General features: G+C 38.9%; 1 protein-coding gene across 1 annotated transcript; it reads right to left on the reverse strand.

Moving 5' to 3' along the window:
* Positions 1–634: 634 nt before the first annotated feature.
* hat1 (histone acetyltransferase 1) lies at positions 635–19815 on the reverse strand. The gene is made up of 11 exons (XM_042002213.1): positions 19732–19815; positions 18597–18668; positions 18401–18476; positions 14396–14516; positions 9199–9375; positions 8970–9091; positions 8290–8394; positions 7812–7918; positions 6201–6352; positions 3875–3991; positions 635–1268 (listed from the first exon to the last, which is right to left on the reverse strand). The coding sequence occupies exons 1-11, from the start codon at positions 19736–19738 to the stop codon at positions 1098–1100; spliced, it is 1227 nt and encodes a 408-aa protein (XP_041858147.1). The 5' UTR covers positions 19739–19815; the 3' UTR covers positions 635–1097.
* Positions 19816–20252: the final 437 nt, after the last annotated feature.

Consider the following 20252-nt stretch of genomic DNA (forward strand, 5'->3'; position numbering starts at 1 on the left):
CTCCCAGCACAAAACCAGTTTAGTTTGTTGGATGTCTTTAAGTCTCTTAAATCTAAGTTAGAACTGATGTTTTCCACTGTAATTTTCTAACAAGGAATGCCACAAGCATCCATACTGGGCCCAGTTTTATTAGCAGCCAAAGTCCTTGAATCATATTCTATTATAATAAATAAATACTATAAACGAGGGGAAAAAAACAGCAAACAGGGCCTTCATCTTTTATTATCACCTTTTACTAATTTACTTGTCTGTGAAACATCTGGGTAACCTTCATTCAGAACCCTCACCTGTAGTTTCAGAACTGCATCCTCCACAGATGTCACTCAACGGGGCGTTGCAGCAGAGTTTTGCTTTACACACAGCGTCACATGCTAACAAACACATAAATGGACTTGCCATTTTGAAAGTGCACCGTGGATGATTCAGCCAAGAAACGCAAGAAGACATGATTGAAGAAAGAGAGCAAAAGATAAGACAGGAGTCAAGAGTCTTTTACTGGCTGGAGAGAGTTCGCAGTACAGGTAGGATGTTAGATGGATGCCGTATTAGCCGTCGACAGGTGGCGCATCACTGAGAAAATCTGCTGAAGTTCTGTAGTGCCTCTTTAATAAATAAAAACCTAACAGACAAAAACACAGTTTCTCAGTTTTATTGTTTTTCTTAATAAGAATCAATCCATTTGAACAATATACAAAACCACTATTTTATTTCAGTATGACGTGTTTGAGAGCACACCAAACTGTTGACAAAAGATCTTAAAAAAATGCCTATGATGGAGAAGAAGCAGGGTTTTTTTTCCTGAAGGACTGAAGACCCGTGAATGACTTGTGAAATACTATACCTAATTTCATCTCACACAGTGTGATAAAACACATGGGACAAACAGGAAGTCACACCCTCCAGCTGAACTATTCACATCCTCTAACACTGAGTTCAGCTGGGAGACAGAAAGGCCCATCACCAGCTGTTACGAATCTATATCTTTCTTCAGCATCTTCTTGGCTGCAGCAACAAGTCTGTAGAAATGTGGGTAGACTGGGTAGAGCACCTGTATGTTGAGTGGGCGGGCTCCAGGCCAGCGGTATCTTTCAGTCAGATCAGGCCTGTGATGCTAGCCTCTCAATGATTTTCCTGTAGTCTTCCACAGCAACCTGATAACTTTTCTCCAGCTCCTCGTGCTGTGTCTGAGTGTCCATCTGACCCATGTGGGACACCAGTTCCTCCGGTCGAAGACATTTCCTCATCTTTGCCAGCTCCCTTTGGTTTTTCTGTAAAGAATGAACAGCAAACGCACACAATGAGGAGTTTGATCATTTTATGATCAAAAGAGTAAAATTGCTGCAGATATGTGGTGAAAGATTTAATCATTGAGATTTAATCTAAACTATCTGATATGGTGTTTTAGTGAAGTGTGAAGGCTGAGATTTACGCATGCACTGTGTTCGTTGAACTTTTGATGAGAACAATATTTCCTGGATTTTGCATTTGAGCTGATATTTGCTTAATGTATTTTAGATGGGTACTAAGATACAGGGAACATCAGAAAGATAACCACCAGTTTCTCAATAACCTACAATAAATGAAACATAATAAAAAGCCTCATGGTATACCATGCTGGATCTCTTTAGACAGTCTGATCACTGATCAAATGGATAAAAAACAGTTTTATGTTTAGAGAAAAATTCTGTCTTTTTTTGCAAAAAAATTTTTTTTTTCAAATAAGTTGTCGATCTGAAGTTTAAGTCTGTCATTATCTTGAAGCAAGTGTGACCCACTTCATGTCAGGACAGAAATGTCACTCTTAATGCTAGCTATAAAAACTGGTGTGCATAGACAAACTCAAGTTTGATCTCTGCATTTTAGTCTAAAAAGATAAACTGTAGATAATAAAATTGCTCATTTTAAAATTTACACCAGATTTTGCTGGTGTGTAACGAAAAGGGTGAAACATCAAATCACTTCATTCACAACACTCACGAAACATTTGTAATTTAGACTTTCGAAATTTGAGGTTTCTTCAGGCCTTTTTTGAGGGACATTATATACATTTTTTTTAAAGACACTTCATTCAAGTATTTGAAATGTCGAGTTTGAGAAAAATCAATAAAACATGTAGCTGGTTTATTAATCTTTTAAGCAAACCTGTTCATTTTTTTTATGCAACAAAGATAAAATCCTTTTATCACTGGCTTTCATTAAAGAAGGGAAATGAAGGAAAGAAAGGAAGAGAAAGAAGGAAGAAATTAAAGGAAATGCATAAAGGCAATAAAGGAAAAGTGTTCAAACTGGTCGTAGTATCCATGAAAACAACATTATGAATTTCAGCTGATTAGGCAAAGATTGAAATGCTGCGACTCAGAAGTGGTTTCCGATCGTAGTTGGTGAAAAAACAGACCAGAATCCTCCCAGATGTAACATTTCTAATATTTCAATTCCTGAGCATGAACCCTCAAAATTTAACTCTCGTGGAAGTCCACAAAGAATTTGTAATCACTTTTTTCCCTGTCAAAGAAAACGCCCCAGTTTCCGGTTAGCACAACAACAACTAGACATGTAATCCATGTTACTGCCCTCTGGTGACACCAAGCAGCCCCGTTTATTCACTTTAAACCAGTCTGTGTTACAGACTAACATTCTGATGTGAATAAAATCCTGTTACTTTTAAAAGGCTTGTAAAGCATATGAGGAGCTGTATCAGGTAACAGAACTATTACCACCTGAATTAATAACCTGTAATACCTGCACTTTGATGGTACCGTTAATTAAGAATATCTTAAAACTTCATGTGTTGACGTTGATATCTACAATGTTCAGGATGTGGACTGAAAAGCGCAGATCTAGTATATGTTGTGTGTGAAAATCTGCGAGCACTTGTATGCAGACATGGCCAATGGGGAATTGGGGTAAGAGCAGAAATGTACAATCCCCCCCACATACGCAGAGCAGTGGCCTCAACATTCAACTAACAACATGCTAACTCTCCTGAGGGAAGGAGGGGGGGGGGAGATGACTGCATCTGGCCACCAGATCCTTCGCTGCCACTCTCTCAAGGATTTCTTCCTTCCCACTTTACCACATTGGTCTTTTCCATGTCAGATTCAGCCTTTTTCCTGGGACATGTGGTCACTCTGCTGACAGCAAATCCTCTAATGGATGGCATGCAAATTTTCAGTGAGCAGCTCTAACAGTAAATGTCACAAGCAAACAGGATGCAAGGGAGTTATTCTGGTGCACAGATATACTCAGTGTTTCCCACTGAGTCCAACACAGGGACTCTGAGGCTGCTTACCAGAACTGGATGAAATCCATCCAGAGCACACGATAAAAACAACAAAACCATGAGATAAAAGCACACCATTTTTTCTAAGAAAAAAAAAAAAAAGCACTGAATTCTGAATAGTGACAAAGTGCTTTAAACACATGTTCGTGAAATGATTTCTCCCAAAGAAATGCAAATCCTGACTAATGACATGTGCCTGAATGGAAAAAAGCAGCAGCCCCCGGCAGCAGCGAAACCACAGACGCCTGGAGCGCCCTATTGTGGCTGTAACAATACAACACTGGTAATCTATCAATTTTCCCAGAACTAAAGATCAATTTTTCAGCTGTTTTAAAAGGTAACATAATAAATAGTGACAGTACGAGGCTGTAACCCAATCAAATGTATGTGGTACATGTACCATATGTCTTCCCCCATCAAATAGCTGTAATGTTATGTTAAGAGGTGGAAGACTGCACACTGAATTCATGTTTGACAGCAGAGACAATCTGACATTCACATTTATTTGAATACATGAGGAAATGTTGTTCTGAAAGAGATTATTTTTAAATTCTCTGCACACAGACATAAAACCATAAAGATTATAACTCTCACTCTGTACGGTCCAAAGAGCCTCCTCTTCACTTCTAATCGGTACTCTCTTGCTTTTTCTTCATCACTCATGTCTGTTGCTCTTAGACGCAAGATTTCATACACTCGCCTTGCATGTTTCTGTGGAAAGAAAACACATAATAATTTACAGGATTTTTCATTCATGCTACATTGGGAAGCTTTCACACATCCCAGCACAATAGCTACAGGAAGAAATACATGGAAAGTCTTTAAATTTTAAGGCTTTTACGGTGCATTCACACCAGCCCTTCTGATTCTAATCCTAGTTTGTTTGCTTGGAAAGTCCAGCTTGTTTGGGGGTGTGTGAATGTACAAACTGATGCAGAGCAAAGAAATAAACTCTGCCTAAAAGCAAAGGTCTCGGTTTGCTTCAAATGAACCAAATATTGGATGTGGACCTACAACGCAAAGAGCATTATGGGTAAACAGTGTTGTGCCAGTTACTGAAAAAAAGTAACTAGCTACAGTTACTAGTTACTTTATTCAAAAAGTAACTCAGTTACTTTGTTGATAACTACAGCAGATTATAAAAAAAGAAATAAAAAGTAATATAACAGCTGTTAAAAAATTACATCTATGCTGCATGTTGAGCCTCTTTCTCCTACTCTTAATCATATATTGTATTTACATATGTACTTAGTTATTTGCGGGCATTGCCACTGTCTCTCTGTCAAGTGAAGTTGTGTATGTGTGTGTGTGGGTAGGGGCATGCTTGTTCAGATGCAATTGGTAACCATGGAAACGGGGCTGGGGACACTAGTTCCTGAAAAAAAGGACTGCTGTGTTCACGTTTCCTGTTCCGCGTTGCTTTACACTTACGAAAACAAGGCCAACAAGCGGACTTGGTGACACTGCCCATGTTGTGCTGCATCAGTGCTGTAAACAGGAAAAAGCTCACAGCTGCTGGACAAAATGTAATAACTAAGTAAGTAAAAGACAAACGTATGGCAACGATAACTGAGTAGTAACTACAACTAACTACATGTTTTTTTATTCATCAGTTCCTGAAGCAGAGCCGCTTCTGGCAAGGAGAGGAACATGTTATTCAGAAAGTAGAGTTTATTCAGGTGAGAGCAGTGTGAAAGCAAACTGAAGCCCCATTCATGCTACCTTACGTACGCAAATAGCAAAGTCCGTTTCAAGCGTCATATGTGGCCGTCCTCATACTTCCATGCAGCTTCTGCGTTATCATGGTTGTTGAGTCAGCTCCTCCACTAGCAGGCAGTGCAAGCCGACGTCAGTTTCAGACACTGGCAGCGGTAATGCATCGCTATAAAGGTGTTTCCAACCGCTCAACACGCCTCAAACACTTATGTAGTCTTTATTCAAAAGCTTGCACAATTTCTACAGTTGTCCTTGTCTTCATTCTTCTGCTTTTTTCCCCCCTTCCTGGTCCTCTTCTTCTTCTCTGGTTTGTTTCTTTCGCTGGTCACATGTCAGCTATTCTGCTCAACACTGCCACCGCAATTTCCGGTATTACTGCTTCCTTCACTGTGTAAAGCAACGGATAGCTAAGCTTCATGAAAACAGACCAAATTACATGCGTAACAGACGCAGGAGACGGACGAAACTGTTGGTCCGAGTATCCGTCTTTTGCATCCAGCATAAATGGGCCTTAAGACCAGCTGAATGTTGCAACCCTCCAGTCCTGGTACTGATTCTAGCGGACTTAAAGGTGTGAATGCACCCCTAGATCAAGCGCAGATTCCAATATGAAACACTAAAAACCCATCAGGACTCAAATCCAATAGTTTTTATGACAATGAAGCAGACTTTAGCTTTTAAATAAAACAATTATTGAACATTTTGTGAAAACATAAAACATTTATATCAAGAAATAAGTAAAAAAGAAAAAGAAAAACCTGATGATGAAATTTCAAAGGTCCATTTGATCTTTCGTCAAAATGACGTAACATGAACTTAGTTCAGAGTGTAGAATAAAAAAAAGGCACCCAGAAGGAAACATTACATCCTTTTGAGAACATAGTTGGAATTGGATCTGGATTCATCTAAAAATGTGAGCATGCAGCTGAAAAGACAAACTGCTGAAACTGTTGATTAACAAACTTGATGGCATCGATCAACAAGCACAAGAAGCCATTTCTTAAACAATTTGCTGCTTTATCCAGTTTTATCCTGACTGGAAAATCAATATTTGAGATTTCTGAACTGCTGGTCATGAGTTCTGTTGGTTTAAATGAAATGTGATGGACCTTTTCCCCCACATTGCTGACACTTCATTTATATTGAAAACAGTTTTAGAAATAAAAAGCTTTTGCTGTGACAACTGGAGGCTTTTATACAGCACCTTGTTAATTTTCAGCTTGTCTTGTGCCTCTTGGATCATGTCAGCTGAGAAGCCGAGGTGCAGCTTGTCTGCAGCGAAGGACGACAGGCCTTGGCAAAGCTTCACCAGCACAAAATCTCTCAGCTTCACATAGTTCTCAGAGGGGTCTTCAGCTGCCAACAGACATAATATAGTTAAAAGGAGTTGACAATATCAAAGTCCAGGTTTTTACAACTGGTTCATAAACACACCAGTCTGGGATTGTTAAAACTGCTACAATCATGCCATTTTGCTGAGGGATGAATTATGTTTTTGTATTAGTTTGTTCATTTTGTGGCACTACAATTTGTTTTTATTTTACTTTTTTACTAATTTTAAAATATTAGTATCTTTGACTGCAACTTAGTATAAAAAAAGATGTTACCATACTGATGCTGTCGTGCCTGCTTGGCGAACAATTATAAAATGTTACTGTAGAGATGCTGAAATCATCCAGTTCAATATTAGAAGTGGCAAAAAAAAAAAAAAAGTTAGTTTTATTACATCAAAAAGAAAAATAGATACAGGATATAGGGTCATATTTTGACTATATTAGTTTAACCTGGGTGTTTTATACGTGTAAAATTTTACAATTGGTGTGCAAGTTAATTGATTTCAATTTAAATTAAATGGAATAAAATTACTTTATTTATCCCAGAGGGAAATTTAAATATTTAAATCATTTAAATAATCACAATTAGAAGATTATGTAATAATTCTAACAGGCATAGTCATCACCATACAAATGGATAAAAGTACAACTCTATTTATTTAGGGTTTTTTCATGATTATAGCCACAAATACCTCTGGATGCAGCTGAATAGACTTTTAGAGTTAGACAGTCTTAGAGCAACAAAATATGTGACAAAGGCCAGAGCAGCAACGGCCTTCTGCAAAGTTTTATTGCATTAAATCCAACTAATACTGAAAATGGTTTAGGCTGACTGGCCAAAGCAAGGCCAGACGGAAATCTGGAAGCGACATGCCAGACATATTCTGCCAAAGCAAATTAAACCCAAACTCTGAGATTTTACCAGGTCTTAAGCTACTAATGTACATGGTGTGGTGCAATGCATGTTACTCGTACTTATATTGTATTGTAGGAGTGGAAGGAATTTTTGTTATATCAACAAAAATGAATAAAAATCTAGCTGTAACACGGGAATAATGAATAATGCAAGGCTGTACAAACTGGGGAGGTTCTGCTGTTGCGCAGCTTGATCTTAAAAAGTTGTTCTTAAAAAGCTTTTGACTGTCAAAGGAAAAAGCTGGGAAGCCTCTTTAGTATTCTCCTTCTATCTCCATGCAAGGCATCCATTTCGATCCAACAAGTTTCAATCAAAGACATACCAGTATAAAAGACAGCCCTGCAAATTAACTTACCGCCTGAGCCCATCAGCTGCAGAGAAAAATCATTTAAACTGTTCGTGGGTGATTCTCCAATCTTAGATTAAATGTTTATCCCATATTTTTCAACACAGTCTGTACCATGGTAAAAAAAAAAAAAAAAAGAAAAAAGAAAAAAGAAAAAAAAACTTCTAGGAATAAAATACAAAAAAAATATATTACACACACATAAATATATAGGCTCACCTGTAATGTCTTGCACTTTAGGCAGACTGCAATAAAATCTGTGCACTGCCTCCAGAAGCTGAGCTCCATGACCCTCTCCTTGGAACGGAGGCAGGATCAGCATTTGGCTGTTCAAAGGTCAGATATACATGCAAATGAGAAGTCTGGCTTGTTCAAAATTTGTGACAAAAACATTTCTGTGGCATCTAAGTTGTTTTTTTCCCCAGTAGGAATAGAAACTCCTTGATTGAAAGCAGGACATAATAGACTGTTATACTGATCCATCAATGCAGCAAATCAAATCACATCAAAAGCTTATCCATAAAGTTGTTTTCAGATACAAATCACCCTGGTTCGGTACTGAAACAAAATCTGGATGAATGGTTAGCTATATAAGCCAGTAATTTGGGCTCTTTGGGAAGAGGATAAAGAAATGTATAATTTTCCACTCCTTTTTGATACAAAAGAATGGGAAGGCACGTGCTGCCCCAGCAATTACCTTACACGTGGTCGGGTTTTGTCTGGGTATACGTAGTAATTATAAACTGTCATGTAGCCAACAGTTGCGTAGAGAGTCTCCCCATCTTTATTGTACTTTTCAAATCTGCAGATAAAACACAAAGGCAAACAGGTCAATTACAGGCACACTCCCATACAGTGTCCATTTTCGCCCCTCTGTTCTCATGCACACCCTCTACCCCCCCACCCCCCTCACCACATCAGCATGTTAGAGCAGCCAGAGCCCGATTGGTACACCTGCTACAACCTGAATACATTATGCACTTAATTGGAGTACTGCAACTTAGAGGAAGAGAAGGGGTTGGAGGAGGGTTTGAGCTCCTCAAAATCACTTCAGTCCATTTTCCCCATTGTCGCCATTAATAGGTGCCAGGGTAAAGAAAACACAGGCAGAGGCTCTTTTTACTGTTAAGACATTGTTCAGTGTTTCAAAAGACAACAGTATTCAATTCAGCTCTTGCCCCTGAAAAATCTGAAAAGGGCTTTTGGCACAAAGGAAGCTCTTGCCTGATCAACAATTCTCCTATGGGGGGAAATATAATCAAACTGGCCTGGTAATTGGTCACAAGCGCCTCAAAGGGGGGCTTTGTTTTTCAATGACACAATAAAGGCTTTAGGGTAAAGCTGGGGGGGTTGGTGTCAATTAAGGAGGGCACTCACACAAGAAAGAAGTCCCAACGATCGTCATCTGTGTCGATGAAGCTGGCTGTCTCGATGAACCACATGAGGAAGGTCTGCAGGCGCTCGTGGTACTCTTGGAATCCCGGGCAGGTGATGTCAGCCTGGGGCGAACGCAGCAGGAAGAACAGCAACGATAAAGTGAAGATAATCTTAAAAAGCAAAAAGGTTTCATGATTTGTTGTGGTGTAGCGGTACAGGATGCTTGCACCTTGTGAATCTGGTAGGTGAGCTCTCCTGCCTCCTCATTGTGAACCGTGTAGGAGTGAAGAAGAGTGCCGAAGGGCTTGAAATTGGCTTCCTTCTCCAGTTGCGAGATGAAGTCGTCGGTGTTGTTGGTGAAACCAGCAGGAACTATTTCCCTGATCTTTCCGTCAATATCATCAGGCTGGATAACACAATGAAACCTGATTTAGTAATTCAACAAACAGATCTGAACAGTAAAGGAAATGTTTGTAGATTTTTAGATATATTCCGTTTCTTCCTTGAAGGAGACAAGAGTGCAAAATGAAATGAATAAGCACACAAATAATGAAAAGAAAACCATTAGGCAATTAAAACTGTCAGCTGAGCGGAGACCAAGGCACCCCCCCCCCCCCTCCCCTCCCCCCCCGTTGACGAGGCCACTTAAATCAGTGCATTTACTACTCATGTTAAACCATGAATATGTGATGAAGTTGCCACAATAAACGCATTTCTGCTTCTCACTGGGAAATAAAATCTTATGAATTGATCTCAACTTAACAAACCTTTGGGCATCCATAAAAGAGGCCTCTCCTCTAATCCTGCCAAGTGAACCTAATCAAATGAATTGGCCCCTGCCTTTTCAAAGAGCCTCAGAGACAAAGGGGCCCTACCTTTGGACTTTTTACTCAGTGCAACGTGTGGTTAGTTCAGCTGTAATGTTTGCATTGTATCCATTTCCACAAGGATTGACATGAGAACACTTTGCTAAGCAGCCCTTTCACACCATTTACATGTGTGATGGGCATTATCGCTGCACAGAGACCCTTGCTGCTCAGCATTGAAAACTGGGAAATGAAGAAGGTCTGAGCAAAATGCACTACAAAAGGCTAATACAACATACTGCTAATTCCCCCCTTTCAGACATCAGCTAATATCTAACTGGAAGTAATGCACCTGCAGCTGAATGCCTCTTAACCATTGTAATTGTTCAGCCACATTTCTGGGGGAACAAGGACCACACTCAAAAGGCCATGGACAAACAAGTCGCTTTGTCCCGGGCACTCTCCTACATACTAGACACTAAATTGCACAGCCTTCCAGAATAGATGCCTTAGTTTGGCATGAATATAACTTAACAATGTTCCTTCAGAGCAGTTTGTTAATGTCTTTGATTTCTAACAATAAGTACAAAGGGACTACAAACTACCTAATATGTTGTATTGGTATTAATCCCTCTCTTTAATCCTCTCCGAGGACCAATCTTCATTCAATATCTGAACTAAATCCACTGCTTATAACTACAGTTTAAATTCTAAAATGAGAACTTTTAAATTCACAAGGATTGCGAATCAAATATAATAACTTTAAACAACTATTTCAAATTTCCCATTTTTTCTAGGCCACAAGAAAAGATCTGGTGCTGAATCAGTTTTCAGGGAGGTGTCCAACAGAAAGATGTTTTTGGCTGATTTCAAGGGGACAAGGTGAGTTTTGATCCGAGTCTTGTATCAATGTGGCAGCTGCATCAACTCCATCTCTGCCTCCCCTCGCCTTCCCGCCAGCTGCACCACACCCGACCGTCCACACGCACTCAGAGACAAACACTCTTCAGATGCAGCCTGAACTCTGCGACTCCCCTCGCTCTCTGCCTCTACGCCAGCTGCACTCAAACCCTCAACAAGGTGAACCAACGCTCAGGGGTCAATGCTAAAGCCTGAGCTGGGGCGAACGTTGCCATCCCATTTCAGTTTATATATCGAGTCCAAACCACATTCTCCACTAAGTGTTCTGGCACTGCTTACGGTATAAAAAAAATCAAGTTGGGTGTGATCGGGTTTCATTTTGTTACTTTAATCTATAAATTGAGCACATCCACATGTATAAAATACAAATTCCTGATTAAATTTAAGTGCACATTTAAGGGGGCATTCACACCAGGACAGTCTGGGGGACTCGGTTGGACAGGGATTTCCGAAAATTTCACACTTTCCTTTTGTTTTGGTTTGTCTTCAAACTGCACTTAACTAAAGTGGACCAAATCACCTGGGCAACGTCACATAGTTAAAACAACTGATCGCTAAGGGATGATACTCCCCAAAACTACCACTGATCAATAATGAAAAAGCAGGAGGAAGAAAACTGGTTTCCTTGACTGGCCAGGACCGAATCAGGAAATCTTTCATTCACCACAAGTAAACAGTAAACAGGAGCCAGACGATGGAGTCTTGCAACGGACTGAGTAGCCACAAAAAAACGCTGTGGCGTGGGTAAAAATTACATATTAAATTTCACAGGTACGGGTGAATGTTTATTTAGTGCGAAAGTGTCGTGGATGACAATAGGATTTTTTTTCTTTCCCCTTTTCTATTTTTATTTTTGTGGATATGACAAGTGTTTTAGTTATCTGGTGAAGGCACGCCTGAACGTCGGGGGGCCTCGCACCTTTCATGCGAAGCATTGCAGGAGTATTTCCAAACCTTGTGCTTAATGCGAGGAATGTTCTCGCCATCCAGTGCAGCCAAATAAGACATTTTTCCGCTACTGGTTATTTGATGCGGGAACGGAGAACACAGCTGAAACCAGGGATGGTGGATAATATCTTGTTTATGGAACAATCTCCCAATCAAATGGAAAAAAAGCCCTCAAGAGGGAAAATAACAGATTACAGGGATTTAGTCTAGTGTTTAGTGCAATATTATGCAAGTTAAATAAAAATGTTAAAAGCAAGTTCTGCTTAAAATAAACCTTCAAATATAATTACTGTGTGTCCTTTTCTTTTTTTTTATTGTGAATGAAAACGATGACAAAACACTACCACATTAAATATGTGAACGAATACCTCCACCATCCTTGAATGAATTTATCAAGTTCAGTGGTAAAGTAACTACAGCCTTTATTAGAGGCGACTGTGTAGCACCTTATAGCATTCAGTCAGCAGGTGCTCTCAGTTAAAGGAACTGAAATTTGGAACAGCATCCCAGCTGATATTACAGACTGTGCCACATTCAAAATGTTTAAAACAAAACTTAAAGAGGAATCAGACCTGTAACCACCAATGACTATTCTTTTACTTATAATAACTTGTGTAGCCACAGCTGCTACGGGGCAGACTGACGGAAACGTGGCAGCCAGTCCGCGCCTACAGCGATCATAACCAAACATTCATCCACATTCATACACCAGCAATACTGACACTGGAGACAAGGAGTGTTAAGTGTCTTGCCAATGGACACGACGACAGATGATTGGAAATCGACTGCCATCCCTTAGGTTATTGGACGACCCGCTCTACCACCTAAGCCATTGCCACCCCTCGTATGCTGGATTGTGTGGATGATTTTTGTCTTTGATTCTGTCATTTTTGTTGTTCCCTGCTTTTATATTTCCTTGATCTGCCAGGGACAACAAATGGAAAGTAACCATTGGCTAATTCAGGCATATTTACTTTTTTTTTTCCCCAGGCGAGTGCGGATTGGTAAAATTGGACCGGTGCAGGACCTGCCTTGGTCTTGGGGTTCCTAACTTTACTGTGGTGTGCAGAACATATAGCGTTTTCTGAACATATGCTGTGAGATTTATTTTACCTCCTATCCAAAAAATACTCTGCATCACTTCCTCCTTATTCTTTTTCTTTTATGTCCCTTTCTTTTTGGTCTACTGGACAGTCCATTTGCAAGGACCAGAGTCCGCTTCTGTGGCTCGCATCAGAGTGCAGTTGGTGTTTACACTGCCAAACGATCATACTATCTGTGAAAGCGGACCAAACAGCAGCAGTGTGAACGTGCCTTAAAATAGGACAGATGTCCCAAGGTTAAATTATGTGGACCCAGCAGGAGCAAATTTTAATTTTTTTTTTTTTTTTTTGCATGTTGCACTAACATACGTTAAAAGGTGCCAGTTTCCCTTTGTACGGTCTCAAAGAAAGACAAAGTAGAACAACCATTCCACTTTACTGTCTGCTTCTGTCCATACACAAGATGTTATGTAAAAAATAACTGACTGGCAGTGGATAGAAAAGGTACACGAAGCAGCCGTAGCTTCAGAAGAACATTAACACAAACTATCAAGTCATCCATTGATAGGATGTAATAAATGTGATCAATTATAGAAAAATAAGGTCTTCTATAGTGTTATGATTTTTCACCTTTACTTCTCACCACCAAATGACGTTAGACTGAAAACACCCCAAAATATCTTTTACATTTTTTAAACATATTTTTTCTCTAATTTTCAATATTTATACTTGTTGTGCTAAAAATATCAATACAAATGCATATACATAGTATATAATACGATTATGTATGCTGATCAGCATTGAGATTAATTAAAAAGAAAAACAAAAGACGCTCTGAATATTTGTCATATCTCTCGCAGCCCTCTCTAAGTATTTTCATTTGAATTAATATGTGATTTACTGCATCTATTACCATTAATTTTATTTATTAAAATGCAATGCTAAAAAAAGAAATAACAGCACTGCTGGCATGTTTTATTGTTTATTTTTAATTTCTGCTATAAATATATGGAAACATTTCTTTTGAAGTTTAAATTCCTGGTTCAACTTCAAATTTCCCTCTCATTCACTTTTCAGTATATAAAAGTAGTCGATAATTCACAAAAGCCCATTTAGACTACATGCTGACCGGACCTGTAACATCGAACACGAGGCTGTCATCACCACATAACATCAGAGAGTCAGTGCAAGTTTCTGTCAATGTTAACATGGAAAGTCTAACAATCACCTCTTTAGTTTTGGTTTAGTCAGCAGACTTGATGGCAAAATGTATTTAAATTAAATAAGAAAAATACAACCTGCTTCCAATCAACTGATGAAAAATCTATAACCAAATAAGTTGAAGAACTGAGTTCATACACACTTTATGGTCATGGCTGCCAGCCACTGGGACTGCAGATGGAAATTGGCTAGAAAACTATAATCTGGTTCAGTGCATCTTTTCTCAGTGTGGTCTTAGTTTAATGTTTTTACTGTACATGGCCCATGACAAATAACATTAAAATAAAATAAAAATAAATTGTGCAACTACACTGAAATCCAATTAAACACATACCTTAATTTGATCCTGTAAGGTCTGATAAAGACCAATAAACTGAGTCATCACAATAAATGAAGAAAAGAGCTGACTATGATAAATAAAAACAGTGTTCTTGCTCAGACTTTAAGAGTCTTGGAAGAACTTTAAAAAAAGAAATTTAGACCTCACCTCCACACAATCAAACGTCTCAGTCACTTTTGAGGAATATTTCACTTTGAAGAGGGTGCTCAGGTTTCCAGCGGTGTAGAAGAGCTGGATCTGAAGACCTTTGTATCCAAAAGCAACCTCACTGCAAGTAAGAAATGACAAAAAAGAATCTAATTTAAAAAATCCAAGTTTATAACTCTGACAGTGTGATGTAAACATAGAATAAAAAAAATCCCTCCTTCGTCTAGTTCACAGATGAGGTAAAACTCATGTCAGAGAGACAACAGCAAACGTCTAATAATTACTATTGTACTTAAATAGTTAAATATGCACCTGGACAGAGAAAAAAAGCTTGAACAGATCACTTATTTTATTGTTCTATTTTTTACTTTCACCATCATATCAAAAACACTTTATGACTAAACATTCATTATTATGCAACTGAGTGATTATGGTTTACCAGCAATTAGCGCTTGCTGAAATAATTAATGCCCCAATTACAGAGTTCCCTTTCAGCTGATTGCAGCAAGCGTAAAAATAGCCAATCCTAGTTTTAACTAATTTGGAAGTGCAATCTAGAGCATAACGACGTGTTACTGTAAGTCCACACACAGACACAGGTGTCTCTGCTAATAACAGAGTTGCTCAGGTTCAATGCCTCCTTTGTACATCACATTACAGTAAAAATGCAACTCTTAACATTTTGTGAGGCCACTACAATATGAAAAACAAAAGTTCTTATGTTCACATATTTGGCTGCACAAGGTCTGACACTGCAAAATCCCACTTCACGTTTCCTGTCAAGACAGGCTTTGAGCAAGAATTAGACATAGATTTTTTACAAAATATTATATTGTAAAAATACAAGTCAATCTTAAAGCTTGATTTTGACAGCTGCTTAATATCCAAGGAATAACACAGAGGAAATTAAAATGGACAATCTGTATAAAAATAAAGAGCATAAAAGTGAATGAAAAGTACCAGATCGAGTTAAAACAAGTATTTCAACAAATATGCCTCCTTGGGGCCCTGTGCCCTTCGCTCTGGCCGCCCTAGATGCCTGGTGCCTGGCCTGGTCGGTGGTTGCCAATCTTGGCCCTATTCGGGGCCTGTGCCCCTTGACCGCAGGGGGCTCTGGCTGGGGCTTTCCTCTGCTGCCTTTTGGTAGGGGTGGTCTTCGTGGTGGGGTGGCTGGGGTTCGTCCTCAGGGATTGCTGCTGATCACCTGGGTCTCTGGGCTGCCCTAGTCTGCCTCTGGCCTCCGTAGAGGCGTGGTCGTTTTTGCACGATCACACTCATTTCTGATCACATCTCATTCCTCATACTCTGCATGCTGACAGTCGCTGAGTTGTCCAGTGGGTTTATACACTAATAGCTTTTTTGGTGAGTGTGTATCTCGTACTTTGGTTGTTGCTGCGATACATGCTTCCCTTGATGATTGAAACTCTTGATTGTCAGCTTTGTTTTTCTGTAAAAGCTGTAGGAAATTCTGTTGTGCTTTGTACAGGTGTAGCAGCTGGTTGTCTGGTGATAGTTTGGATTGGAGGGTCGTTGCCTTCTATCTGTTGTGTCTTTGTCTCCTATTACTTCTTTTCTTTTGCGTCTTTTCACTGTCCTTCTTTTTCTGTCCCCTCCGGTCAGGTCCAGCAAGATTACAGATTCCATAATTCAAAGTAAATAAATAAATAAATGAATCAGATTATCAAGAGGAGCCTTATACCCATAAAGCTCCCCTTGGCAAACACAGCAGCCAGACCATCTTTCTGCTGCTACAATGCTGGACAAGTAAATAAAAAAATGAATAAATAAATAAAAATGTCTCCTGGTTTTTTTCCTAAAAGTTAAATGAAATGTTGTAATTAATCATATATAGTTGCAGTTAATATATAAATTGAAGATGTAACCTCACCACAGCACGGAGACTGCTCTTGTAAGGTCTTTAATAACATCCACTTTAGCACAAATAGCAGAAACATTTCAGTCCTGGTTCTACTGGTTCTCAGAGCTGCGATTGACACAGTGGACCATAACATTATACTAAACTGGCTGAAAAACTGGGTAGGACTTTCTTACACTGCAATTAATTGGTTTCAGTCCAATTTAAAAGACAGGGAATACTTTATGTCTATAGGTAACTATAAATCTGAGCAAACTAAAATAACCAGTGGAGTTCCTCAGGGCTCCATCCTGGGGCCGCTGCTGTTCAACATCTACATGCGGCCACTCACTCAAATTATGAACAACAAAATATATTAGCGTAACTATGCTGATAACACACAAATCTCCATAACCATCTCACCAGGAGATTACAATCCAATCCAAACTGATCAACTACATCGATCAAATTAAAAATTGGATGCATCAGAACTTCCTTCAGGTAAGACAAAACTGAAATAATAGTTTTTGAAGCCAAAGAAACAAGATTAAAAGTCAGCACCCAGTTTCAAACAGCTATGTTCAAAACTAACAACCAAGCCAGAAATCTATGGACTCTGACCTGAATTTTAACAGTTCTATTAAAATAGTAAATGGACTTGTACTTATATCGCGCTTTTCCAGTCAGCTTGACCACTCAAAGCGCTTTACACTACCTGTCACATTTTCCCATTCACACACACTCTCATACCCCGATAGGCACATCAGGAGGCAAAGTGGGGTTAAGTGTGTTGCCCAAGGCAAGAGAAAAGCCAGGGAAAGCCTGGAATCGATCCATCGACCTTCTGGTTCGAAGATGACTGCTTTAATTTATTTTTAAAGTTTGTTTTTAATGTACTATTTATGGCTTCCTGCACCCCACTGTAATGCTTTTAATGTTTTATTTAAAGCAGTTTGAATTGTCTTGTACACAAAATGTGCTATACAAATAAACTTGCCTTGCCTTCTGTCAACATCTCTTAAGGTTTATTTTATGTTGATATAATTACACTTCTTATGCTAAACTATAAATCAGCACTTTGGAAGAAGAAGCAGTGAGGAAGTACAGACTATATACTAAGTACTTGCAACTACACAGTACATGTAAGAAAAACAAAAAGACAAACAAAAAAAACAAAAAAAGTCAGCATGTTATGTGTGACCATAAATCAGCATCCTAACAAACAGCTTTGTTAAGATGGTTGTTGCTTTAACATGCCAGTGAGGAGTTTGCAAGTAGCTTTCCTGTCTGTGAAGTTTCCCTGGGTTTAGCTTTCAGCCAAAGATTAAGTGAATTCTGAATAAAAGGCCTCATCTGTCATTGTGTCATTCCTCAGACTGACTGGCAGCTTTTGCCTAGTTCGACCTGGCTGACAATGCCCGTGTATTTACACTTACTCAGACACTTACACCTTGGTGGAGAAAAAAAAAGTCCTTGTTGATCTGTGTCTGCTCTTTCTATTAGGAAATTGAAGAAGCGTAGCCCTGCATCATTATTATGATGGATCAGCACAGTGACGACAGCACTGTTAGTTACAGTGGCAAATTCAGCTAAGCCAACTCAATTCCTGAAAGCACACAAGACAGGCTTCGCCTATTACTACCCCCTTGCCAAATCAGAGATATAACAGTGGCTTACTATCTTCAACCCTTCATTCTTCTTCTACACTTTAACACATAATACTGAGATGTAATGATGTGTAATGGACGTGTGTCAGTCACAGACTGAAAAGGCTTTAGGTGAAGTGCACATACTATAGAGCTAGAAAAGCCACAAATATGCCAAACTGACATGAACCTGGAAAGGACAAAGGACAACACATAAAACCCAGTACTGGAATGTGATTTTAAATCAACAAAACAACAGGCTTTGCACCCAGACTAGCATAAACACAACTAATCGTGTGATCAAATTAGTTTGACTGATTCTGTGAGTTGAGTTGTGTTTCAGATTGTGTATCAAGATTCTGTCCCAAAAGGTTCTCTTATGATCTTTTGGCCAGATGGCTCCTTTGACTCGCTGACAAAGATGTCACAGAAGGAAGTGAACCTTTCTTCTACATGACAAAAACTCAAAAGAATTTCTGTATCGTTCTACATATAAATACTTACTCGTCTCCAAATATTTGGTGACTGTACTCTGGGTGGAATGTGGTGCTATCATCATCAACGTCCTCGGGAAAACGAACTGAGAGCAGAAGAAGAAAGATTACTTGAGAAATTGGGAGACAATACAAGGATATGCATATCATTACATAAATTTAATCAAAATAGTCTATCAATTTTAATTCAAGATAAAGGCAAATACCCAGCTTCAAGCAGATTGCTTCATTGGTATCACACTTGTACTCAGCCAGTTTCTTCTCCATGGCATTTACTTCTGTAGAGACCCAGAAAGCTCAAAATGTATTGTTGGACAATTTTTTCATTGCATCTGTGAAACCAGTTTTTACTTTAACTTTTTGCCGTGAGAAATAAGCAGTGATGATTAGTCTGCAAACCTTTTTAATAAACCTTGGTTTTTGTCTTCATAAGTGAAATGTGAAGGTAACTTGGTGCTTTACTTGGTCATATATAATAATGAACTCAGAAGTAAACAGTATCATAAACAAGTTGCAGTGGGTTTAGGAAAATTGTCATCTGACATTTCATATTACATACATACAAGTAAATTTACAAGAAATGACAGCATCAAGGTAATTTGCGCAGAACTACTTGATTTAAATCCTGCTGCCTATCATAAATCAGAATTCATCTAACTACAGAAATTAGACTTCACTTGGTGGCAGTCTAACCATAAATGCCTCTTGTAAACGTGTGTCATAATCAACACAGTTTAATAGCAACTGTGTTTAGGAAAGATGATTATCACCCCCTCGTTTACATCGTCACATTTTCACTACATCTATAGTCATTAGAAGCTTGCCTAAGAAAACGAAAAAAGTCTCTATACAATTTAACCCCAACACGCGGTTCCATCGTCTCTGTCCTCTTGAGTTATGAAAGTTTAAGCTGCACTGTAATCATCTGTGGTCATTTCATAGTATACAATCCTATTATGGTAAAAAAAAAATCAGCTACACTCAGGCACACTGTTTCTCATAAGTGAATACAGAGCATGTGAGCTGTTAGCAGTATCAACATGAAATGAACTAACGCTAAGTTCGCATCGATTGGCGCATTAACTAAGAACATCTAACTTGAAACCTACGAGTCACATAAACATGCACAAACGCAATACCATGACAGTTTGATAGCATGTTGCAAGCGTTAGCACACAGGCCTTTATCTTCTTTGCAATGTAACAAATTAGCTAGCTTAACGTTGTGTTCTGCGGAAAACCAGTTTGCTTTCCGGTATGATTAAAGTAGAACCGATGTCCACCTGTGAGCAAACATGGACTAAAGTCATGATTTAAGACACTGAAATAACTAGCACCTTACCCGCCATTTCTGTACACTGCTGCACGGACCTGTGTTGTTGTCCCAAAAGACCCGCGGAAACAGGAGCATTTCCGGGTCCGCGTGTTTCCGTCGGAACCGGATGTAGTTTCCCCACCTCACACTCCCCCTAATTTTCCAACAGATACAGTAAACGTAAACCAACCATTCTAGACAAAAATATAATTTAATCAATATAAAGGCGCAATAAAAACTATTAAGAGATTATATTCAGGGGCGTAACTGTTTCTAGCACCGATTTATTCTCTCCTATGAATTTCAAGCTTTTTAATTAATAAAATGTTAAATATTTAAATAGCTACCATAATCCCTTTTCTGACTCAAGGGATAGAGTTTATTATTTAGGGCAACAGCATTCGTGAACTGATGATTGGATTTCACCCAAACTAATAAGATGAGCAAATGAGGTTTATGAATTGGCTGTTAACATTTTTCTTTTACTGTCTTACACTAAAACAGCCACAGAAAGATCTAACAGAAACGCAAAATTGTTCAAAATGACG

This window comes from Melanotaenia boesemani, chromosome 12 (genome assembly GCF_017639745.1).
Source record: "Melanotaenia boesemani isolate fMelBoe1 chromosome 12, fMelBoe1.pri, whole genome shotgun sequence".
Taxonomy (NCBI): domain Eukaryota; kingdom Metazoa; phylum Chordata; class Actinopteri; order Atheriniformes; family Melanotaeniidae; genus Melanotaenia; species Melanotaenia boesemani.